This window comes from Eutrema salsugineum, unplaced genomic scaffold (assembly GCF_000478725.1).
Source record: "Eutrema salsugineum unplaced genomic scaffold, Eutsalg1_0 scaffold_10, whole genome shotgun sequence".
Lineage (NCBI taxonomy): Eukaryota > Viridiplantae > Streptophyta > Magnoliopsida > Brassicales > Brassicaceae > Eutrema > Eutrema salsugineum.
Window position 1 is genome coordinate 11,400,888 of NW_006256908.1, and position 25,418 is coordinate 11,426,305.

General features: G+C 35.3%; 5 protein-coding genes across 6 annotated transcripts; 2 read left to right on the top strand and 3 right to left on the bottom strand.

Annotated features, from left to right (window-relative positions):
- Window positions 1–203: 203 nt before the first annotated feature.
- LOC18027752 (calcium-dependent protein kinase 14) lies at window positions 204–2,813 on the bottom strand. Its single transcript, XM_006411393.2, has 8 exons — window positions 2,073–2,813; window positions 1,846–1,969; window positions 1,609–1,752; window positions 1,377–1,529; window positions 1,182–1,297; window positions 938–1,105; window positions 626–856; window positions 204–499 (listed from the first exon to the last, which is right to left on the bottom strand). Exons 1-8 carry the CDS (start codon window positions 2,571–2,573, stop codon window positions 344–346), a joined length of 1,593 nt encoding a protein of 530 aa, XP_006411456.1. The 5' UTR covers window positions 2,574–2,813; the 3' UTR covers window positions 204–343.
- Window positions 2,814–5,791: 2,978 nt separating this feature from the next.
- On the top strand, window positions 5,792–7,899 carry LOC18027753 (dihomomethionine N-hydroxylase). The gene is made up of 3 exons (XM_006411394.2): window positions 5,792–6,781; window positions 6,871–7,144; window positions 7,526–7,899. Exons 1-3 carry the CDS (start codon window positions 5,792–5,794, stop codon window positions 7,897–7,899), a joined length of 1,638 nt encoding a protein of 545 aa, XP_006411457.2.
- Window positions 7,900–8,576: 677 nt separating this feature from the next.
- Window positions 8,577–10,037, bottom strand: LOC18027754 (remorin 4.1). The gene is made up of 2 exons (XM_006411395.2): window positions 9,315–10,037; window positions 8,577–8,892 (listed from the first exon to the last, which is right to left on the bottom strand). The coding sequence occupies exons 1-2, from the start codon at window positions 9,930–9,932 to the stop codon at window positions 8,692–8,694; spliced, it is 819 nt and encodes a 272-aa protein (XP_006411458.1). The 5' UTR covers window positions 9,933–10,037; the 3' UTR covers window positions 8,577–8,691.
- A 3,497-nt stretch (window positions 10,038–13,534) lies between these two features.
- On the top strand, window positions 13,535–16,270 carry LOC18027755 (guanylate kinase 1). Of its 2 annotated transcripts, XM_006411396.2 has the most exons (11): window positions 13,535–13,803; window positions 14,060–14,104; window positions 14,231–14,344; window positions 14,425–14,501; window positions 14,602–14,731; window positions 14,811–15,173; window positions 15,259–15,380; window positions 15,467–15,602; window positions 15,678–15,726; window positions 15,817–15,907; window positions 15,995–16,270. In XM_006411396.2, exons 2-11 carry the CDS (start codon window positions 14,102–14,104, stop codon window positions 16,074–16,076), a joined length of 1,167 nt encoding a protein of 388 aa, XP_006411459.1. In that variant the 5' UTR covers window positions 13,535–13,803; window positions 14,060–14,101; the 3' UTR covers window positions 16,077–16,270. The 2 variants fall into 2 exon arrangements, with proteins under 2 accessions (XP_006411459.1, XP_024004263.1); XM_024148495.1 differs by lacking the exon at window positions 15,678–15,726.
- A 768-nt stretch (window positions 16,271–17,038) lies between these two features.
- Window positions 17,039–20,100, bottom strand: LOC18027756 (G-type lectin S-receptor-like serine/threonine-protein kinase SD3-1). Its single transcript, XM_006411397.2, has 2 exons — window positions 19,945–20,100; window positions 17,039–19,548 (listed from the first exon to the last, which is right to left on the bottom strand). The coding sequence occupies exon 2, from the start codon at window positions 19,459–19,461 to the stop codon at window positions 17,173–17,175; it is 2,289 nt and encodes a 762-aa protein (XP_006411460.1). The 5' UTR covers window positions 19,462–19,548; window positions 19,945–20,100; the 3' UTR covers window positions 17,039–17,172.
- Window positions 20,101–25,418: the final 5,318 nt, after the last annotated feature.

The following is a 25,418-nucleotide window of genomic DNA, read 5'->3' on the forward strand; positions in this document are numbered from 1 at the left end:
ACTTGTTACGACCAAATTAAGGAAAATCATATAGTTTCTTAAATGATAATAGAAAATACTGAAAATAACAAAATTCACAAGAAACAACATTATTATTAATGATCTTCAATATCCTCACATACAATTAAGGTATCTATACAAACGGGCTTCTCGCTCGACTTTTCAGCAAGATAACTGGCTAAGGCTTAATAATACCCGTCAAAACTAACAATTTATGTTGTGAGAATGTGAAGGAAAAAAACAAAAGAAAGAACAAATATTGATCTTCCTTTCGATTTACGATTCAAGTCAATCTTCTGAGACTAAGGATAAAGTATCCGTGTCAGAGGATATCAAGCTCGTTCTACTTTGTATCGCCATTAGAATGCAAGGACCCATCTTGCATCAGCTTGTGACTAAGATTGTTAAAACGATCCCTCGAGTATTGCCTCGAAGCTTTTCTCCAATCTGTTCCCGTTTTCATCATTGTTGCAAACTCTTCATAACTTATCCTTCCATCCTGTAGAAATGTGGGTTCAAGAACATTCAAATTTCTGTGTCTTTTTACACTAGAACACTTTGTTTCAAGAACATTCAAATTTCGAAGTCTTTTCTTACACTACGAGTCTCAGAGATCGGGTCTAACCTTATTGGTATCGACATCAAAGATAATGGCTTTGACAACTTCTTCACTAGTAGTTTCAATCTCATCTGCCAAAGCATCTCTTAACTCCTCTATTTCGATATAGCCACTCTTGTTTTGGTCAAAAAACGTAAAGGCTTTCTTTAAGTGGTAGTCGTTTCCTATCTTCCTGATGTGTACCGATATGGCTACAAACTCATTCACGTCTAAATATCCATCTTTATCAATATCTCCCTGTTATAACAAAACCCGCCAATTCAGCTCATTGCGTTTTGAAAAAACTTTGAATCAGCATTGCAAGTACTAATTTCTTACCGCGTCCATCAAAATTTGAATGTCATCTTGGGGAACAATGATCCCGAGTTTCGTCAATCCGATCTTTAGCTCGTCCATGGTGATCTTTCCTCTGTTGCTTGTGTCCATTACTTGGAATCTTTCCATTATGCCGGATGCTTCTTCAACCGATAGATGCTCAGCGATAACCTATGTAAGGTAACTATGTTAAGCACTCTCAACAGATTACAAAATTTCTAATGTGCATGTCTTCAAGAGAACATACCCTGAGTGCCCTTTTCTTGAGCTTGTTCATAACAGTGAATTGCTTGAGCCTTGCTCTTACGGTTTCACCAAGTGATACATTGGGAGCATTCTTACCATTCAGTATCCACGGATGATCTGTAAACCCAAAGATGGTTTGAGTCTTAACATAGATTCGGTCCAAAACAACAATTGCATTTTGGAATTGAGATGATACCAAGCACTTGTTGAGCTGTAAGACGACGCCTCGGGTCAGGATGAAGCATCTTCTTGATCAGATCTTTTGCATTTGCAGAAACTTTGGGCCAAGGGTCTCTTCTGAAATCAACCACAGATTTAAGAATTGCTTTTGCTACTCCATGTTCGGTTTCTGCAAAACAAAGGCATCATTACTCTCTGTATGACTCTACAAAGACTGACACAAAGCAAATGATTTGAGAAAACCAAACCTGCCCAAAAAGGTGGAACACCACAAAGCAATATGTAGAGAATTACGCCTGCGCTCCAAATGTCAATCTCTGGCCCATAACTACGCCTTAACACCTCGGGAGCCATGTAGTAAGGACTCCCAACGATTTCGTTAAATCTCTCCCCTGCAAAACAAAAACACTTGCGTGTCAAACACGGCTTCCAAAAACAGAGCAGCTTGGTCCAAAAGCATCCAAGATGATGATACAATACATTACCTGGTCTAAAGAAAACAGAGAGACCGAAATCAATGGCTTTCAAAGATGCATTTTCCTTTTTGTTTGCAAACAAGAAGTTCTCAGGTTTTAGGTCTCTGTGCATTACTCCATGCTTATGGCACATCTGAAACGCACATGGAAACAAACACATCACTTTCTTGATAAGCTCCAAGAATTGCATTTTGAGTCAAGAAATGTCCAAAAACACAAGAAAAAACCTCACGAACCTGAACAATCTCCATGATAGTCTTAAGAACACCAGCTGCAGCTCTCTCGGTGTAATGCCCTCTGGCCACAATCCTATCGAAAAGCTCGCCGCCTTCACAGAGCTCCATGACCAAATGCACAGCTTTATCGTCCTCGTAAGTCTCTTTCAACGTGACGATGTTTGGATGCTCAGGCAAATGCTTCATGATCTCCACTTCCCTCTTGACGTCGTCTATATCCACCGTCGTCCTCAGCTTCTTCTTTAAGATGGATTTGCAGGCGAAAACCTCTCCGGTCTCGTTGTCTGTACACAGATACGTGACACCGAACTCTCCCCGGCCCAACTCGCGGCCCAGTTTGTATCTCAGCTTGATCTCTCGGCCCGTTGGTTCCTTGAGGACAATAAGCTTATCGCCGTCGTGGCGGTGGCCGTAATCGATCGAGAAAGGATTTGCGATTCTAAACCCTTTCTTGTTCTTATCGTTAATCAATGATCCTGCCGTTCCACAGCAATTCCCCATTATAATATAAATGCGATCAATTTATTGAAGAAGTATAAAAAATTCCGAAAATCGCGCAAGATTGAACAAGAGATCAAAGGATCGTCGACTTGGAATCAAATGAACGTAAGACAATCATATCAAAATGTTGTTGTTTCTTCTCAAATTTTACAAAAAGCTTAAATTTTGAAAAGGATTTGGAGGCGGAAATTACAGAGGAGATATGGAAGGAAGGTTTGAAAAAAAAAAACAGAAAATATATAATCCTTCCTTCCCTAATCTCTCTGTATTTTCTTGTTATCCTGATTTCTGTTTTTAAATTTTTCTTTCAGATATGTCTTTACTCAAATAATTTATTTTTAGGACTTTTTTTTCACCCGTAATGTCCAAGCAAATTTGAAAAGAAAAAAACGATTTTAGATAGGATCAGGATTAGGAGTGTCACAATCGACATTAACTAATCCAGTTATATCCTAACCGAACTTGAATAACCGACCAAAAGCAAATTAAAATCTGGATTAAATCTGTAGTATGACAATGTTGTATACAAGGTACATCATGTTTCCGATTGTTTCTTTTGTCAAAAATTAAAAAGTGCAATTTGCAATTGGTATGGTAATAAAGTCGAGAAAAATATCAAAATAGTGGTCTGAATTCAAACATTCCGATTCAATAATATACAGTCCGATTTAACAATATACAGAGCTAACAACAAATAACAAAGAATAAACACTTAACTACAAGAGGTCATACGTGTGAGGCTGATCACTTGCCATTTGGTCATTTCATATTAGTTTCCCTGTAGTGAGAGCTTCTAGATCGAATTTCTTATTTTTAAAGTCCAACATCAGTGTGATAGTAATTCCCTTCGATAGTCAATGCTACAATGTTTGTTGAGATAGAAGTTAGTAATAACCACGAAATGAATTATTCTAACGTTATATAAATGCTCTTAACTTGCAGTGACATTTACCGTCATTAGCTATTTCCGTCCATAGATGAATTAACAAAAAAAAAGGAAATGGAGATGACTGTTAATTAGGGTGTATATAAATCAGAAGAAGGAGAAAAACAAAACACATCTTTTTCTTCATCATGCATTTAATTTGCCTTTAGACACTTCTTTGCTACTGCCGCCATTTTTGTTTTCAGTTTTGGCTAACAATTAGGTTTTACAGAAATTTTAAAAAAGGATAGGCGAGATTAAATGGATGGAACTCACGATTTTTCCCTTTCTTAAGGAGAAAAGGAAAAATAATGCGTAAAAGGTATCGGGGACATGTATCTTGGTAAATAAAAAAAATATTGCCAACCACGAGGATGTGAACATCGTTTATCATTAATTTGTTTAAGGAACATAAATTTAACTTTTAAACAAGGCTTATGTTAATGTTCATTAATAGTTTACCCTTAATAGAAAGTAATAAAATCAAAGTAATGTACGGTAATCCGTCTAAAAATACAAGTAGTTGGTTTATTTAAAACCCTAATTTACGACTTTTTCAATAAACGAAAGACCTTACCAAACAAAAAAATCATACTTTATTTCCTTGGAATGTACGTAATGCCATTCTTAAAGTCTTTTTAGATCGATTTCAACTATAATCACATGTTACATTGTAATATTATATCACAGACCATTTGAATAAACCGCGTGATTACATCAACAAGCGCGTATATTAAATTAGCACACGGTCATTAAATAATCAGGAGAAATACTGCACTGAAAAAACAAGCTTTAGAATCGCTGATCAGTATTTCTATTTTAATAACTTAGTCAATTCAATATTTAGTCATATAATTTTATAGATAGGCATCAACTGCCAGAAAAACACTACCGAGTACCGACAAACCGAAAACCGAGGAAGATAACAAGAAGGCAAGAATAACCTAAGTTCTCTTTACCAAAGAAAAAAAATTTGGCTAATTTTCCTTGATAATTTTTTTTTACTTGACGAACGTAAAAACAATGCCAATAAATGGAGCGCAAAAGAAAGAATTTACTTATCTTTAATTTTACTAGGTATACTTCTTGAAACCAGTAATTACCAAAACTAAAACCCTAAATTTGATCGTTCCAACATAGAGCACATCTTATTATAAAAAATAAACGCATCCAACGTAAACGTGATATAACTCAAGAGATTCTAACATATATTATTATTAATTTAGATTATGATATATATCAATGTAATAATATAAAAATTTTAATTTTAATTATTTATTTTAAAAATAAATTATGTATTTTTCAATTCAAATTACTAAATGAAAAAGTAAAATAAATGAAAAAAATACCTTATAATAAAGAGGATTTTTTAGAACATTATATTTTATTTAAAAATTGTTTATCAGATTTAGATATATCAATTAATGTCTAATTTCATAATTTTGAATCATAAAATAGAAATTGTAAATAACTTAATAGGATCTTAATTTACAATATAATTATATGTCATAACTATATGGATAAACAATTTTAAAAATTAAATATATATTTTTTTTATTTTTCTGCATATTATGCTGAAAAATATATATATATTTTTTTCTCAAATTACATAGAATCTAATGTGAACATTTATTTGTGTAGTCTAAAATACTAAGAAGTAAGAATCCATAAGAAGTGCCAACTATAGATTTTTTAACAACCGAGTACAATTATAGAATACTGAGAAGTAAGAACCCATAAGAAAGACTAGCAAAATAAGTTTCGGGGAACGCTCTTTTTATTTATTATCTCAACACAACTATGAACTCTAATATTAATATATATATATATATATATATATATATATATATAAATCTTTGTATTTCTTCTTTTTACTGTAACTGAGACGTTTTATTTCATGTCATTTTTTAATTATAAATTTCTCGCGGTGCTTTTTAATTTTGAAAAAAAAAATTCAAAAACCATGGAAAATTAACTAATCGGACCTCAAAATATTCAACTTCATTCATGCTTTTGGAGAAGAAAAAAATACGATAGGACATACAATATCTATATTCATCTTACCTAATGAGCATAAAACTATTATTATTTAAGTTGCTGCCACTAGCTAGCTAGGTCAATCTTTTTTAGGGATTCTATTGAGGAGTAATAGTTTTTCCAAGATCAATTATATTTTATACGTGGTTACATATGAAACTTCAAATGCATAAATAGATGATTAGGGAAACGTTCTTAATAGAACAAAGCCTCTTGTAGTAAGAGATCTCCACTACTATCTTAAAAGCAAAACTTCATGTCACGTCCCAACGAAAAAAAAAATCATACATACCAGATTTACTTTTTGGCGTTGAACATGAGTTATACATTCACAATTGTTCTATTTTCCATTACGCTGGTCCTGGCTCTCGCTATACGTTTTTTACGATCCAAGAAACCAAAAGTTCAGGTTCCTCCGGGCCCAAAGGGATGGCCAATCATTGGGAACTTGTTGGACATGATCATGAACCGGCCAACTCACCTGTGGATCCACCGCGTCATGGAAGACATGCAAACGGAGATAGCTTGCTTTCGCTTTGCCAACGTCCACGTAATCACCGTAACATCAAGCAAGATTGCCCGAGAAGTGCTTAGGGACAAAGACGAGGCTCTCGCAGACAGAGCTGACTCATACTCGAGCAATCTCATAAGCCATGGCTACAAAGACATTAATTTCTCTCCCTACGGAGAGAAATGGAAGCTGATGAAGAAGGTGATGGCCACCAAACTAATGTCTCCGACAACACTGAACAAGACCCTTGGTGATAGAACCTTAGAAGCAGATAATATCGTCACGTATGTCTTCAATCTATGCGGACTAGGATCAAAGATGAAGCCCATTAACGTGAGGGATGTCGCCTTAACTTATTGCCACGCCGTTATGATGAGGATGATGTTCGGCCAGAGGCATTTTGATGAACCGACCGAGGACGGTGGTCTCGGGCCGAAAGAGAGAGAGCATTTGGACGCAATATACAGATCTCTTGATTGCTTTTTCAGCTTTAAGGTAACAAATTACATCCCTTTTCTTAGAGGATGGAACATCGATGCAGAGGAGGCGGAGGTAAGAGAAACGGTTGATTTTATCAACCGGTGCAACGACCCTATCATCCACGAGAGAATGCAGTTGTGGAGGAATGAAGGTGGAAAGGAGACGGAAGAAGATTGGCTCGACACTCTTGTCGCGCTAAAAGATGACCAAGGAATGCCTTTATTTACTTATGATGAGATTAGAGCTCAATGCAAGGTTAGTGTGATGTTCACTCTTCGAGTTATTAAAAATAAAGTAAGGGTTTAATTTATCTCTTATATATGCATATATTCTGCTATATGTAGGATATAAATGTTGGAATAATCGACAATACGATGAATAACGTGGAGTGGACGATAGCGGAGATGTTGAATCATCCTGAGATTCTTGAGAAAGCCACAAATGAACTGGACATGGTAGTTGGTAAAGACAGACTTGTCCAAGAATCAGACATTCCACAACTGAATTACATCAAAGCTTGTATCAGAGAATCTTTCCGGCTTCACCCAGCTAATGCGTTCCTGCCTCCTCATGGAGCCCGAGAAGATACTACTCTCGCTGGTTATTTCGTCCCTAAAGGTACAATTCATTCTTTTATATATTCAATAGGGGGTCTTGTAACTCTTGTCTACGTTGATGGGTTCAGGAGCGGTTTTAGAGTCGTACAAAAAAGAACATATATTACCATTTCTCAACTAATATATAGATATATTGAACAAAATGTTACCAACAAATTATATATATAAAGACCTCCGATCTTAAGATATAAGGTGTGTCACACAATCTATTATAAATTATACAACTAGTGAATTATATATTAAAAAAAAAAATCTCCGGTCTTAAGATATAGAATTCCCAGACTATTAAGGTTGTATATATTTCATTATAAGTGAATTATTAAGCTAATACAAAAATCAATCTAATGTGTAACATTTGGTAATTTGTTTTCTGATATATTAGGTAGTCACATTCTTGTGAGCCGTCTAGGACTTGGTCGGAACCCTACGATTTGGGACGAACCTGACGCGTTCAAACCAGAGCGACATCTTGATGACTATACTAAGGACTCAATGGGTGTGACTCTGATGGAGCCGGAAATGCGGTTCGTAATATTCAGCACTGGCCGGCGTGGCTGCCCTGGTCCTAAGATTGGAGCATCTATGACCATCATGTTGTTAGCCAGGCTTCTCCAAGGGTTCAAATGGTCTCCACCTAATGGTGCAAGTCAAGTCGAACTCATCGCGGCTGATAGCAACTTGTTCATGGCCAAGCCTCTACTCGCATCTGCGAAACCTAGATTGGTTCCTGGCTTATATCCCAAAATCCAGATCTAACTACGATTACGAGAGATGATTTTGGCTGGAGAATAATCAGAATATATATAAAGTAAACAAAGGTTTATGTTCCCACCAAATTATCCGAACCCATATATCAAACTATCACACTGTATTTATTGTATAATATTCTTTTAGTCCAGCTGCATTAATATATAAAGACTTATTGCTAAGTCAATGTAGCACCGGAACTATATAACCGTAATGCTGTTTTTTGTTTATAACGGGTATGATATATTTCATTAATCAAAGAATATATTACTACTATCTTAATCTTCCACAATACATTCCAATCAAAAATGAAATTTCTCTACTGTCGGAAAAAGTACGATTACGCAATTTTCACTGATGTGTGTTTTCAATGTTTTGATATATTTAAATTATCATTCTCTAGTATAAGCATCTTTAGGAGTGTATTTGGGTGTATTGTGTTTTCTTTCATGTTTTCACAAGTTTTATATGAAAAGAGAAGCGATTTGGATGCAACCAAGCTAGCGAATATAGATCAATCGTACAATAACATCGGAGAATCTTGCATCATAAAGAAGATTTTTCATATTGGATCAAGCTATATTAATCTCTTTTTTTCCCCTGTTTATGGACGGGGATCGCACATATTGCTGTTTTGTATCGAAGGTGTAAAAAATAAAATTGAAGGTATAAAATAACAACAGCAGTATTTCAACGATCTGTGTATATAAGTCCTAAAAAATGTCCCATTTTTCCGCAAATAACAAAAATATATGCAAGAATGAGAATACTTAAAATTATGTTTGATCAACAAACTAAAAATTAGGAAAAGGAGAAGAAAGAACGTTTGGCAGGAGGACGACCAACGGCTCGCAAGAGATTAGCAACTTCATTAACTTTTGCAACCTCAGTCCCTCTCTTTGCCTCGGCCGTTGCTCTCCTCTCCTCCGCTTTCCTCTTTGACTTCGCCACTTTGTTCTGCGTCTTCTCCATTGCTTTCGCTTTTCTCTCCTCTACCTTCCTCTGCATCCATCCATTTTCAATTCATAACCAAAAGCTTCAATATATATTAACGTAGTACGCACGATTTTAGTTTGTATTACGATTTTAATGTGATGAATCGATATAACCTGTAACTATGATAAATTGAAAATGACGGTCGTGAATACTAAAAAATTTGCAAATGTACAAGAAACCAACCTTAACAGCTAAAATGTCCCTACTTTACCTAATCGAACCGAAGCTAAATGGTATACTGTCCACTTGGACCGGCTCCAACCATCTCCCATTTTAATATTTTGAATATATATATATATATTAATCAGTTTAAAATCAAATGATGAATTCTCTATATTAACCATAGATATATGGCGTATATATGTTTCTAATCATCGTACCTAGGATGGGAGAGTTTAAATTTTAGCTGATTAAATTTATAAACTCACCTCGATCTTTCTCATCCAGGAATTGGCCTTATCGACTTGCTCGTTAACCCAACCGTTAATAACGGCGTCTTCTCTCTTAAACTTGTTATTGATCTTAGCTAGTTTTGCCGTCTGCCACGCCGTTATCTTCGCTTCCACCTCTTCTCTCTTCACCCTTTGCACCGACGACGTCCCAACCCGACCCTGAACCTGACCCGACCCATCTCTAGTTCCCTGATCCAGACCCGAACCCGTATACTGATCCGGCACGATAGCCAACGGGTTCGTCTCCTCTTCTTCGTCCCTCTCCTCGTGGATCCTCGTCAAGTCGTCACGTTGCGTGGCGTCACTAGTCGTTGGACGTTCGTTGTTGTTTCCCATGGAGGAGCCGGCGATGACTAGAGCGTTGAACTCTCTGCTTATGGTTGTAAAGTTTTCCCCGGAAGAAGCTCCTTCGCTCATGTTCGTCGTCGCTGATCTCGTCGGAGAAAAATAGCCTCGCATGGCAGGCGGTGGTGGCAACACCGGAGCAAGCGCGTGGATATCTCTCACGGCGGTCTCCGGCGTCTCATCCCGATTATTGTTACTTGTGCTACTGGTACCCTCCGGCGAGCTTTCTTGACCGTAGAGAGTCAACATCACTTGAGAATTAGGGTTTACAAATTTCGGATCAGATTCTGATCATCTACAATATTTTGGTATTGATAAGCTTCGGTAATATTGTCAAAGGTTTTAGCTTTGCTTTTTTTTTTTTTTTTTTATTTTAAGATTAGCGGAAAATGAAAACTACACGACAAAGAAAAAATATTAAAATGTCGAATTTTCAAGAAGGTTATCAATCTAAAAATATGACAAAGGACCTCTTCATGAAAACAACGTTGGTCCAGTAAATAGCGACTGCATTTATCCTTCGGAGACGTGCTTGTTTATCATGAGTTGCAAGAAAAAGACAATAATAAACCGTTCGTCTTTAATTCTTTTTCTTCACATTTTTTTTCATCTAATGCGATGTAGTAATAATCTCCTAAAAGGACAAATAAAATGACATAATGATACTATGAGAGGCTTCCGAAGGGATAAGAGTTGAAAAAATAAACCGGAAGAAACCCAACGAATAAAATCGAAACCGGACCTACATAAACGAATGGTTTTATTAATTAGGGAACCAAAAAAACTTAAACCGAATTCGGACCGAAACCGATTTGACTGTATCCAAATTAAACTGAACTTCTTCTTAGGTATTACATAGTTATGTATATTTGAGAATACGTATCTTTTTTTGGAGAAATCATCGAGTTTTCTTTTAGGGAATTTGAGAATACATTATACTAAAATCATAAGGTAGGGGGAAATATTGTAAGAGCGAGTGTCGGCAAGTATGGACCCCACCACAAAAGATAGGATAATACACGTGTCAATTACAAAAGATTGGGGTCAACGTGGCTATGTCTGATTTGTTAAATGTTCCCGCCAAACGAAGCCAAGTATGTCAGCATCAATCTAGTGGCTTGGAGATACCAATAGTGCATGGCCACGTAATCAGATATCACTTCCGTCTTTTTGGTCGAGTCACTTCCGTTTAAATTCGTCTTTTTCCGATCGTATTGGTATTTTGGTAGTGAATTATCAGTTTGTTATATATTTACCTGCTATGTGATTTCATTAGACTAAAACCACTTCAAAAAGTTCAAGACTACGACTACATTTATCTGGTATGATTTTGAACGGTCTAGTTACGCCGGTTACCTTGTAAAATGTAAACCTGAAATGTTTTTTAAGGTAAATTTTGGTTTTCAAAACGTTGCACAATGAGCATTTCTTGTATTCTGCAAATTTGACGCTTCCATGGTTTCCAAAATGTTTTCTTTCCCTGATTTTTAACGTTTCTTAATTCTTAATTCTATTGTGTCCACAACTTTCAAAATACTTTTAGCTTAAATGCTTCATGGTAACAACATTCAGAACACTACTTAAATACATATATATATATATATGTATAAGAATACATATATATATATATGTATAAGAATACATATTTTTTTATGGAGTTATCATCAGGCATAATGGTAATATCCTGAAACATAAGCTTATTAATGGACTACTATTACTTTGTTATGCAAAGTTATTGGGCATATCCGACATTAAACTAGATTCAACCCCTATGGCCCAATACCTCTTTCCATTTTTCTTCTGCCATCCAACTTCGCCATCTCTTTTTTTTTTTTTTTTATGTTGGTTGCCAAATTTCTATATCTATATATGATTTCATACAAACAAACAACCCCCAAAATATGTTTATGGATAAATGGGGCCATTTGATATCAAACAAAAAATGGAGCATATATTTATAGCTCGATGAATTGACATCACCAATCAAATATTGTAAATAACTAAAATGACCGGATTATCTTTTGTGAGTTGCGATGTATTTTGTCGGAAGAACAGTGCACCGTTTGGTAAATTCAAATGAATGTAGCCGATGCTTAATCCTATGCTTTGTGTTATTTATCATGGAATACGCTCGGTTTTGCTTAAAACCGATTGAAAATGGTTGAGACCCAAGAGGGTTGGCCGGCTATACGGAATCAGATACATTTTTTCGTTTTTGCAATCGAGTTTTAATTTATTTTTATCCTTTAATCGAATTCACAATGTTTAAGATATTTATCTTACAAAGGGGCACAAACACGATAATTTTTTTTTTAGTTTCATGTAAGCTACCTGATTTTGGAGTGGCTCTCCCATAAGACGAGCTTATTCGCATCAGTTAATCAATACAATTTATGGAAATTTTCGCTGTGAACAAAAAAGTGGCTATACTGAATAATTTCGTGCGGCTCATGGCCACCTTTTCTATTGACCATTTATGACCGTTCGCTTATTCTATCACCTAACTAAAAGGCCAATTTTAAATTTTCTACAACATAAATAACAAAATACAACTACCTCTACTGTCTACTTAAATAGACATTTATTAGAAAAAAAGAATATATAATAACATCCGAAGTCTATGTACATCATGCTCACATATTCACACGCCTCAACCTATGGTTAGGACTTATGTCCTTTGTACTAAATTACGTGTCTTCTGAAGTTTCATATATACACGTAATCATATGTAACCATCGGTGCATCATGCATGTGTATACGTGTGGTGATTTAATGTTACCACCCTTTTAAGTCTTAACTCTTTCATTCAAATTTCTTGGCTCTTTTTCTAGCTAGTGCTTTAATAATTTCCTCCCATATTTAAGCTCCACCCTCTCTTCTTGACAATAACTAGTGTTGGAATCTTGTATATGACAAGATTAGAATTTGAGATCAAATTTTTCATCTAAGAAGGTGAGTAGACGGAGCATGTGGGATGCACACTTTATTTTCTTTGTTTACTTAATTTGAAGCTTTCTTCACTCTTTTTTTTTCAATATACTATATTTTCCATTGTGATCCCAAAATGTTTAAATAGTAGAATGGAAAATCATTTTTTATGGGAGAACTTTAGGAGTCACGTATATTTGTCCAATCAAAACGGTTTGAACCCACGGACAAAGTCCAACCCGCTTTGTCATCGGGATTGATATTGAATTTCTTTCTAAGGTCGATTATCTTCTTAATCTAAAATGAGAAATTTTTTTGCTGAAACTAAAATTTAAAAAGTCTAAGAATGAGAAAGAGAAATACTTGTGAGTCGGTAGCATACTAGTTGAGTAAATCTGATTTAGATAAGAACATCGTTCGGCTATACATAATGTTATTATATGTAAGATTAGAAAGGTGAAACACTTGACCGACACTCTTAATAGTCCAATCTTCCAAGAAATGCATAATCCTCAAAATTAATTCTCATATGTTTCAGTCTCTTCTTCTTTTTAGCAAACAGTCATCCCAAAAAATAGACATCTGACACTATCTGAAGTTATAGTTAACTAGACTATAGATATTGTATTTGCATAAAAGTTACAAAATCAAGAGAAAGAAAGTGAATTTCCTTGAACTGAGCGCCATCAAAATCCAATTTTATTTCAACCTTACACACTCATCGCAAATTGAATTAATCACAATCTAAACCACATTTTAAAAACTAGGAATATTATGACAAGTATAAATGCGAAATAAAATCAAATAAATAAATAAATAAATATCAAAAAAAAAATCAAATAAAGAAATAAGCCCAGTAACAAAAAAAAAATCATAAAAATACAAATTTAAGAGCCACCTCTTGACTATGAGTCTCTCTCTCTCTTTCCTCGACCTTATTTTAATAACAAAGAAGCGCCTCCGAGAGACAGCTTATTGCATAGACCGTGACTTGATCATCTCCAAGTTGTCTTGAAAATCCTTTTATGATCCACAGACATATATACAGAAGAGTTAGACATCGAGAGAAACCGAATTTCGTTGTTGCAATACAGGACTCGAAGCTTGTTCCTCAAATTTCTCCTGTAAAACCATATATACATATTGTGGCCTGCAATTCTAAAAAGCCTTCGTCTTTCTCCTGTTACTCGAGGTACGAACATGGGTTTTTGTTTGATTTGACTTATTCCATTGATACCTTTTTGTTTATCGATACGTGTGCTACGTTACGTTACGGTTTATGTGTTTATTTTCACGAAAATTGCATTTGGGTTTTGAGTCTTTTGACAAAAGTTTTCATTTTTTTTCTCATGGGAAACGAATTCCTGGAATTCTTGTTGAAATTAGATATAGATTTTTTATTGTTTTTTTATGGATCCCTTATATATGATTGTGGTGTCATTGCTCAGGCTGTGTTGTTGTTCTTCTTCTTGGAGGCATAGATTTTCTCTATGGTGAGCCTCTTTGGCTATTCACTTCCATTGCGAGAACTCCAGTTCCTCAAGGATGTTTGCTAATAATCAAATTCTGATTCTTAGTTTAATAATCACATTTTGATAGTTTTTGATTGTTGTTGTTAGGGAGAAGCTCCAGCTTTTCTGGTGGATCATCTAGAGAACGGACACTCTTCTGGCGTCGATGTAAACTCCGAATCTAAGAACACTGAGATATCAGTTGATATCGGCGATCGAACAGTAAGCTCACATCTAATGTTTCGATCCAAATCTGTTTCAACTGGTTGATATTGATCTGATTTGAGGTTTATCTTGTGCAGTTTGTGATTGGTGGAAATCATGAAAGGAACAATTTTTCCATTGAGGTTCAGATTCATGACAAGAAAAGTAACAACCGGTGGGAGAATGTTATCTAGATTCTTATAAATTTTGTTACAAGAATTCTACTTCAATGTCAGATGAAATCTTACAGATTTGAGAATCATTTGATGTTGTAGGTTTAGTCCTATTGTGCTTGGGACAGGTCCTAAGCCGAGCAAAAGTTACTCCGCTTTTGTTCTTAAACAAGGTCGGATTTTGGTTATTAAGAAAGGTTCACCTTTTAATGACTCCATCTGGTTCCTTGAGGTTAGTAATCTGTTGCATCAATTTAGGATGTTTTTAAAGTATCGTCCTTGGAGTTTCTCATGTGTTGGAACATTAATAGGTAGATAGTCCTTATGTGCGGGAACAGAGGAAATTACTAGGGAAAGAAGTTGTTGCTTGGAGTAAAGGCGTAAAAGGCAATGCCGAGAAACCAATTGTTATAAGCGGTCCATCTGGAGTTGGAAAAGGAACGCTAATATCGATGCTTATGAAGGAGTTTCCTTCAATGTTTGGCTTCTCAGTGAGCCACACAACTCGATCTCCGAGGTCTATGGAGAGAAACGGTGTTCATTATCACTTTGCTGATAAGAGTGTCATGGAGAAAGAAATTAAAGATGGAAAGTTTCTTGAGTTTGCTTCTGTTCATGGCAATCTTTACGGAACCAGCATTGAGTCCGTTGAGGTGGTAACAGATTCAGGAAAGGTAAATAACAATGCTTTGGATTGATAGATGATGCTTTCTGTGCATTTGATCCTTAAACGACGAGTTTCTCTTTTGTTCTACGTAGAGATGTATTCTTGACATTGATGTTCAAGGAGCAAGGTCTGTGAGAGCGAGTTCTCTTGATGCCATATTCATATTCGTGTGTCCTCCTTCAATGAAAGAGCTTGAAAATCGGCTCCGTGCTCGGTACAAACCAGGCTTTTACATTCTTGAGATATCTTTCATTATAATTTCCAGCGAGGGCATTTTGAATTCAACTTCTAAATAAACAGAGGAACCGAGACAGAGGAGCAAATTCAAAAGCGGCTTAGAAATGCTGAGGCAGAGATCAAAGAAGGACAATCCTCGGGTATATTCGGTCTTATTCTGTATAATGACAACCTTGAAGAATGCTACAAGAAGCTCAAGGTGAACCGAATTTTTGTTAATTGCTCAAAATGTTGTCAAGTTCTGAATGCATAACCATACCGGCTCTGTTTCCAGACACTCTTGGGGTTAGACGGAGTCGCTCCTGTCAATGGTGTAGTAGAAAGTGAGAAACTAAACAGTATTATGCATACATTTCTTTTCCATGCCAAGTGAATTTGAAACTGATTGCTTTCGTAATTGTTTGATTCTGCAGTACAAGGGATCGATCTTCCCAACGAGCACAGGGTATCAAAAATGGAAGAAAAGATCATTGTTCAAGAAGCAGGAGAGGCACAACGGAACAAGTATGCAGCTACGAACTAATGTTCTTTATGTTTCTGATAATCTCTCTGTGCTTGTAAAATTTATAGATTGGCTTGTGGTAAATGCAGATTCGTATTGGATTTATCATCACTGAATGGAGGAGCACCGGGAAGAACAAGGGGAATCCTTGTGGACGCCATTGGTTTATAAGCTGGCAAAAGAGAGCGCCTTCTTTCATTACAAGGCTTAACGGAAAACCTGTTCTTTCATTCATTTCATAGCCGTTTCTCCTTCGATTTTAAAATATCAAAGTAGAGTGACTTATATTCAAAGTGTTAGGATACTGATGATGATGATATTGATTTTGTTCGTTGTAATTTTGAAAGAGTTACTACATTGAAAGTGATAGTTAAAGTGTTTAGGGATGTTCATTTTGTTAGTTGTAAATTCGATTGACAAAACTCAAAGTTGAGATTCAACAGGATTCAAATTCAGAAAAAAGCAAAACCTGAATTGTGTAGAAAAGATTGACCACAGGAAACAATGTTCAGTGATGTTACAAGATTCAAGATTTCAAAGAGCTTGATCATTATATTTTATTGGGAGGAAAATGGACAGCAGTTAGTGTCAGTTAACAGTTGAAATTTTAAAAAGCAGCCAAAGAAATTGAAAAGAGCTTCCAAAGCAGAAAGACAAAAGAGAGAGACAGCCAAAGAACAAGTTGGGACTTTGGAACAGAATCTCCATGTGTCATGTCCTTTCATCTTTGAAAGAAAAGCTCTCTACACCTCTCATATAGTCATATATAGCAACCTTTTGCATCTTCGGCTCAGGATCAACACTTGTGGTCCCAAAGTCGTTTATATTGTAGTGGAAGGAACGTTCGTGTAAGCCTACTAGTGGTTCTGGTCCCCATCCCAGTCCTGCTCCGCCATTACAGACACTTGTACAAAAGACTTGGTCTGTGCCAAAACAAGCGCGTGGCGTTACGCGCAGGAAGAGTAACTAACAAAGCCTCCTTCTTTTCCAGAGGGCCTTAAGCCTCATTGAACTCTTACAGAGCTTGATTCACTGTATTATCATGGTGCTAATAAGTAACCATCATTCTTTAATCACTCCATACATGACCTATGAAAGGCTTTTATGCCCCAGAAAAGATGCTTTGAACAGAATCAGGCAAAAGACACTTCTTTTAACAGAATCAAGGATCAAAGCTAACATCTTCATAAGAATGAAACAAGAATCATCAGCCTTCACTACAAATACAATTGTTGTGTTAAATCAGATCCTCAAACTATACAATACTTCAATCTCTTAGAGACTCATACAACGATTGACCAGACTCCGATGAGTTAGTCGGCGATGATCTTGCACAAACAAAAGGCGGTGGTGGTGGATCAACAGACAATGTACCTTCCAAAACCTTCACCACTTCCCCCATTGATGGTCTTAACCGTTCATCCGCCTGAACACACCAGAACAAGATTCTTAAAACCCGCTCAAGCTCCTCTACATCGAAACCTTCTTTTAATCTTTTGTCCACAACGGTTTCTTTCCTCCCTTCAATCCATTCTCTATACACCCATTCACTCACTACCCCTTCCGCCTCGTACCTACCAGTTATCAGAGTTAAAACCATCTTTCCAAAATCGTCAACGTCTTTATCTGCAGCACATGAACTGAATCCATATTCAGTTAACTTAGCTTCCAAATCCTCACCGAGCAGAATATTTCCGCAGTTCAAGTTCCCATGACTGACAAATTCTCTGCATTCTGTGTGGAGATAAAAGAGAGCTTTAGCCACGCTTAAGCATGTTTCGGTTCTTTTCCTCCATGTTAGTTTCTTGCTCTGTAAAGGGTCAACAATGTGGTCAAGTATAGACCCATTCCTAGCGTATTCGTAGACCAGAAACCTCCTGCCTCGCTCGCAGCAATAACCTTCAAGCTTTGCTAAGTTCTTGTGATGCATTGTTCCTACCTTTGATGCAGAGCTTCGAAATTTCCTTTCTTCTGTTAATGTCGCTTCCATTTCTTTTACAGCAACAAGTTCATTCTCTGGCATAACCCCCTTGAATACCCTCGGTCCTATGTTACATTCAAAGTTGTTGGTCATCGCCTTAATCTCATCTACAGAGAATATACTCAAACCTTTCGGATTCGTCGCCTTGGAGAACCGATCAGCTTTCTTCTTAGCTTGCTTACTCTTCCTCCGATAGATGTACACAACGATACCGAGCTGAAAAGCAAGAAACAGAACAAGTGTAGTGGAAGTTGCGCCGACAAGACAAGGAAGACAGACACTGTGAGACTTTGTTACAGTCACTGACCCTTTTGAAACATTTGGATCAACAGCCATTGGGTCTGAACATGTTTTAACATACGATATCGAACTCAGAGACGGATCAGAGTAACCACTGATGTATCGGGTCAGCTTGACGAGACATTGAGGATTCCCATCATTCCTGTAAGTGACTGCGGTACAAGCAGGGTCCTCTAAACACATCTTCTTGCATCTCTGAGAGCTAATCCGAGACATAACCGAATCATTAGCCGGATATATCCCATACAACTCCAAGTTCTTGAATGTCACCATGTTGAAACCAGATTTGCAGCCTAGCTTCTGATAAGGCGCCAAGCACTTGGGGTTCGAGACCGATGCAAAGGTATCATAAGGGCAGTTGCATTCGGAGTATCCGAAGCTGTTAAAGGAACAAACTTGCGATCCACAGGTCGCGAAAACCCGGCATTGATTCTCAACAGCTTGCCAAACCGGTTTCCAAATCCCTGAATCTTCGTTCCAAGAGTACATTCTCAGATTACCATCCCGGTCGAGCCTGAGAAACCGGAACTTGACAGTGTCGTTGTGATCTTCCCCGAAAACGGACCAAACAGGTCTCATCAGATGTTGTTGATCGACAAGAAGCAGAGCTCCCTCTGAAGTAAGAACAGCCCCAATCTTCCCCTTCTTCGTCGTGACGGCTTCGTTTCCGCTTGACCAAAAAGTAATGTTACTCTCCCATCTCAGCTCTAACTTCCCCGAATCCTCCATGTGAAGAGTGTAGTAACTAGACCTAGAACTGTCACTAGCAGCTCTAAGCATCTCAAAAGCTGATAGCTTTTGGTTTGGAAGCAAAGTATCAGCAGGAGTATCAAAGCTTTGCCAAACAATCTCCTCTCTATCTCTCAACAACACAAGATTACCATCGTCACGGAGCAGAGCAGAGGATACAGAGAACCGGCTCGTCTTGCTGTTCCAAACCGGAACACCCAAAGAGGAATCAAACAAAACCAATTCTCCATTACGAGTGAGCTCGAAGTAAGAGCTGTTGTCAGTAACGGAAACAACTGCTCCAGCAACCCAGACGACCTTCCGTTGATCAGAAGGGATGGATTCGGAGTTAAACCGGATACCGATGCTAAACCGGTTAGGTAAATCTGGGGGATTGAAAAACCCTAGCGCAAAATCACCATTGTTGGACACCCACAAGCTGTTTTCACCAACCACGAGCCTAGAACCCAGCTGAATCTCTGAAACCACGAATTGGAACGACCAGAACACTAAAGAGAGAGACAGTAACAGAGCTCGAAGAAGCATCTTTGTGTCTGATTTAGAGATCCAGCAACAACAAAATACAAGGACAGAGACTCTGGTTTCATCTCAACATCATTCCAAAATCCAAACCTGGAAAATCCAAAATTGAAAAAGGGGAAGAAAAATACATTTCAATAAGACCTTAAAAAATATAAATCTTCAAGGTTTGGCACTTGAAGGAGCTTAAGTTCTGACCTTGGACCCACAGTAGTATCAAATCACCAAGTATCAAAAACTTGACCAAAGCAATAAATAGTGTTGTTGACAAAAAAAATTTGATTTTTATCCCCAGAAAAAGCTAACTGAACTTTCGAAGAAGAAAATGTGGAGGGTATTACTGTAAAGATTGACCAAAAAACAGAGACTTTAAGCTTCAAAATGGGACCCAAGATTTGTAGGTTTAAAAAAACTCTGAGTGGATTACTAGAAGAATATCAGAGAACTAAACTGTGAATATGAAGAGGAAGACAGTGAAGACGCACTAACCAGTAGGTAGAGGAAGAAGCAGACAGAGATTGAAAGAGACGTCTTTTCCTGAGGATCTTTCACAGAGGAAAAACGAGATTGGAAATGCTGAAGAAGATATGAGAAATATCTAAAGAAGTTTAGGGAGATTTACAAGAAGGTGAATCTGATATGAGTTTTGCTTCTCTTCTCTTGGCTAGTATGAAAGAGGAAGGTGATGGTAATGGATACAACAAAAGAAAACATTTTTTTAAAGGCTTTAATTGAATTTTGTCTTCTTCCGTTACGAGTTGTCTTTCAAAGAAGTGGCAACAAAAGAGTGTAATTACTAATTATCTACGGATTATGTCCTCAATCTAAGATCATTTTGGGGCACATGAGGATTTACGTACAAATCTCCAATTAATATTTTCATATATTTACTGAAGTCCAGAAATACTAATCAACAATTTTAATTAATTGTAATTTTAAAATATATGTACCATTTATGATTTGTGATTTAATCATTTCATGTGACTAGTGATATTTTTTCCCTAGCGATCAATGACTTGTGGTTTTTTTCTGTCACAACTAATGAGTTTATATTGATTAGAGAACACTTGTGGATTAATTAGGGCTAAAAACAGTCAAATAATTAGCATACACACATTCGTTGACAAGGAAAAAGGGCATATATAATCAATTTGTTGGTCGACTTTCTCTGTGAAATGAAGTAATCGACAAGTTTAGTTTTCAGTTTCTTTGTTAATTCACACTTTTAAAGTAGTAAATTTTTAGCAAAACAAACAGCTAACTATAGTCTGTAAGTCTCCAGTCTCCATAATAAGAAATTTTAGCAGTGGTCCCTCGTCGTCATTGTAGGTCTCCAAATCTCTAATTACTATTTAGATGATGATAATAAAGCACCTAAAACCAATAATCACAGGTTACAAAAAAAAAGAAAAAAAAATTCAACAGCTCTACTAATGATTTAGACCAAGAAACCAATATATTTTTTTTTTTGACGGTGATTCCCATAGGATCCCAGTCCAACGATGTACGGAAATAGTGAATGAATTTAACTTCTTAGTAATATTTTTTATTCTGACCCAAAATTTTTTATTTAATATTTTATATAATCATAACATATTTCAAGTTTTTTCAATAATTCGTCTTTTCTCATTCTTTCAGCCTTGAGGGATTTTCCATTAATTTTTTTATATATTTGCTTTCCAAATTATCATCGACAATCTAAAATCGGCGAATGTAAAAGGAGGAAAATGAAGATTTGAGTGTTTGTGGGTCAAATTTAAAATAAGTAATTTAATAATTAGAGGGTCAGCTTTTGACAGGCAGGGTTTGACGAGTTGCTTGCATCGGTTTAAGAATGTCGGGCCCTAGCAGACTAGCACGTGTGTCTAAAAATTCGCTTGCTTATTATTTTTATGTAAGCCTCTTAAAATATAATAATACCAATATATACCCACAGATAATTGTATAATTAGTTCTCTTTCGGTTGTTGTTTACTGTTCATGTGCAAAACTCCATTTAACCATTTTCTTTTTTATCTTATTACATTCTTTCTTTCTCTTCCTTCAATTATAAGAAAATGAAAAAAAAAAGAAAGAAAAGAAGAAGAAGAACGATGAAGGATGAGATGGAGTAAGTTGAAGTGTAAATTGGTGATATTGACAGTGACAGTGAAAACAGTAGTTCATGGTGAAAGTGGTAACGGCTATAACGACGGCGACAATAGTGAAACAACGACGACGAATATGACTCTACCATCATATTGGTTATGCTGGTAGACGATGGTGATTGTGCAGTGCCGATGACATTGGTGATGACACAATGGTCACCGTATTGGTATAAAATATTGGTTTTGTTATTAGCAAATATTATTTTTATTACAACGTTAACAGGTATTAATTTCATTGTTAACATATTACAAAATATCATATATTATTTGTTAGCACGTTAACAACTAACAAATAATATTGTTAACACGTTAACAAGCATCATATCTTATTGTTATCACGTTAACAAAGCTCATATATTATTGTTAACACGTTATTAGTATCAGATATTAATGTTAACATGTTAACAAATAGTTATCTATTAAAAGCTAACATCTTATCTAAATGTAAGCTTGTTGTTGTATTATTCTATATCATATATATATATAATTGTTATTATGTCAATTATATAATTTTATCGCGATATAGTAGTTATCATGTTAAACAAATAGTTAACCATCATATTTTCAAACTGTATATAACTTTTTGATGATGAACAGTATCTGTCGATAAAAAATATATGATGAACAATATCATCAGAAGTTGCGATGAACAGTGTTACTGACATATCTTGTCGGAAAACAAAAATCTCAGGCAAATGGCATTTGTATAAATATGTAATAGAAAAGGGATATTTTTAGTTGTTTTTTATTTTCTCTTTCCTATATATTTAATTTTTAGTTATCCATTGTATTTAGTTAATTTTTTAGTTATTCTTTGGTATTGAATTAATTAACTCATTAAAATATCCCTTGGTTTTCGAATAAATATAAAAATCACTTGTTGAAAAAGAAAGGTATTTTGTTACTTACTTTGACATTTTTTTTTTGTAACCTTACTTTGACATTTTCCTGCAACGATACAATTAGAAAGACAATTACACCGTATCCGAACTCAAAGATATGTATGGTGTACTAAATTATACATGCCATCTCCTTTTTTCTTGGAGAAGGACTAAATTAGAGGATGATCTCGACGTCAAAGTATGTCAAGAGCAAATAATTACGTGTTAACTTACGACCAATATACTTATAAGTACTTCATTTTTCTTTATATTACAAAAACAATGAAGTAGTGGAAGACGAGAGAGATTTTCTTGTTAAGCTTTTATATTTTTCCATTTCTTTAAGTTTCAAAAAGAAACCTTTTCTTTCACTTTTTTCGTAGAAAAATAATGCAAATCACTTTGTCATTATAATAATGTCAATGCGTTGCATGCAGATAAGAATCCATGAGTATTTTTTTATATATAATAACACTGTTCTCTATTAATAAATAGAACTAGAGTTTACATAATCTTGATGTATGACATTATTTTTTTAACATTCTTGTCCCTATATGGATGTAGGACATGAGTTCTTACATAAGGAAAAAAGAAAATAAATAGAGAGCAGTTATTACATAATCCATTAGTGTTAAATAAAAGAAATAGAAATCACATTTTTTCTTATTTTTAATTATTAATTATCTTTTATTAATTATTTAAGTAACCCCATATAACAGTAAATGGATGCTAAACTCAAATGAAAATCGCTATTCATAAAAGTCGAAGCAATAATATTACGTCGAGCCAGAGGAAGAAAAAATAAGGATGGAACAACTGGATATTCAGATAGAGAGAGGATGGGTCCGTCATCTTGTATATTTACAGGGTCCATTGATTCACCATTCAAATGGAGCAGTTGGGCTAATTGCTTCCCTTTGCTTGTATTCTATTTATTTAATCATTTCTTTTTGTTAAAGGTAATAATTATTACTTTTCTACTTTTTAAAAATATGTATATCCACAGGAACCAGACATTTTTTATGGCAAAGAATATATAAAGAATATCAATATTGAACCGATATTGTACAGTCGGTTTTCTTATTTTCAACCATTTCATTTTGTATGATCTTATTTCAAAAAATTTAAAGTTTTTACTTCAAGCCAAAACGTTAGTAGTTCAATTGACGAATGCAATCTGTGTCGACTCTTTCGACGCTTGAAATTATTATGAAGTCTTATTAATCATGGAAGAGATATACTAGTAATCATCTCTTATAATCAATATCTTTTTTTTTTATGTATTGAGTAAATTTCTTTTTCATTACCTCTTACCTAGTAAAAAATAACACACATTTTAGAGGTAAATAAGTCTACAACCTTATAAGTTATAGACTTATAGCCAAGCTTTCGGGCCCCCTAATAATTTGGATGGAATTCGAAAATAAATCGGGTGATAATGATCTGATTTTTGATTGACAGGAAGTTACGAATCTAGAAATTGCCAGTAAACTGGGCCTTTTACGGTACGTTATTGGGTAATTTGGGCTTTTTCAGGAATGAGTTTCTTGATTCGCTCAGTCCATAAAAACCTCAACACTTGTTAGATTTCTGTTTGAGAAACAAAGAAAAGTGTTTCTTATTTTGTCAACCAAAGAAAATGTTTAAATAAGAAAAAAGAGGAGCCACAAACATAGATATCAGGAAAATAAATAAAGATGCATCTACGGTTCGTAACATCCCATATGTCCGAAAGTGGACCAACGTTAGGTTCGGTTGTTTTCTCTTGTTTATACCATTTGACGTATAGCTCCATATTCCAAATATCCTTTATGTTTACGAATACCCTGTTATATATACAATGTTATATCTCTTCTTTTTACAAGTCGGTACATAAACACAAAACCAAATATAGAGAATCGAATATTTTGCTGTTAATCGTAGAACCGATCGATTATTAGTATTTTCTTAAGAAAATGAAATACTTGCAAACAAGATTTATCATAACACAGATATATATTAGAGAATGTAACCATCTACTTAAATTTGTGAAAATTCACATAATTTCATCTTGAAAATCCATTTCATCAATAAGATGAAGAACCAATGATTTTAGTTCGCAAATATTTTTCTATGATTTTGAATGTGTATATCGATGGAGATCTGTTAGGTACTAAATCAATAAAAACATTATGAAAATTTATGTCAGACCTAAATGATGATGAAATGAGTTTATACACAACCTTATCTATTTTTATTTTTGCTTTTCAGATTTCTATAATTCTTAAAACGAGATTCGGAATAAAATTGTCATCGTGTGTGTATCACTTACCGACATGCCAAGTTCTAAAGGCTTACAACGTAACAAAACTATTTTGTAATTATGTATTGGCTTCTAAGATTTCTTTGGAGTTCATATAGTACCAACGATGTACTTTTGTCACAAACATATTATTGATGTAGAAGTCACCTCATATTCTTAGCTATTAACAAAAACATGCTCAGCGAAATTTGTTTATCAATATTGGACCTGAATTTCCTAGATTTTTATAAAAATAATTACGAATACATATATACAGCTATTAGTCAGAAGTCATGACGGAAGAGAATGAATGCATATGATAAGAGAGAAGTTGCGCCCTGTGGATGCAACAAAGAGATTAGAGAGATGGAGAGTTTGGTAAGTGTTCACGTGGAAATCAAAACAAAAGAGTTAAAGAGAGACGCAGACAAAACACACCACAAAGTAAACACACTCACATTTTTCCATTGTCCAAGTTTGGTCACTCGGCCCCCTTCCATTATTGCTACTATTCCCCTAATTCTCACTCTCCTTTGTCTTTATACACGTGTCACTTCGTTTCCTTTCTTTTCCTTTTTTTTGTTTGTTATTCTCTCAATTGGTAACTACTTTAAAAAATCCTTTTGATAATCGTCTGAAATTTTAATAATTTACA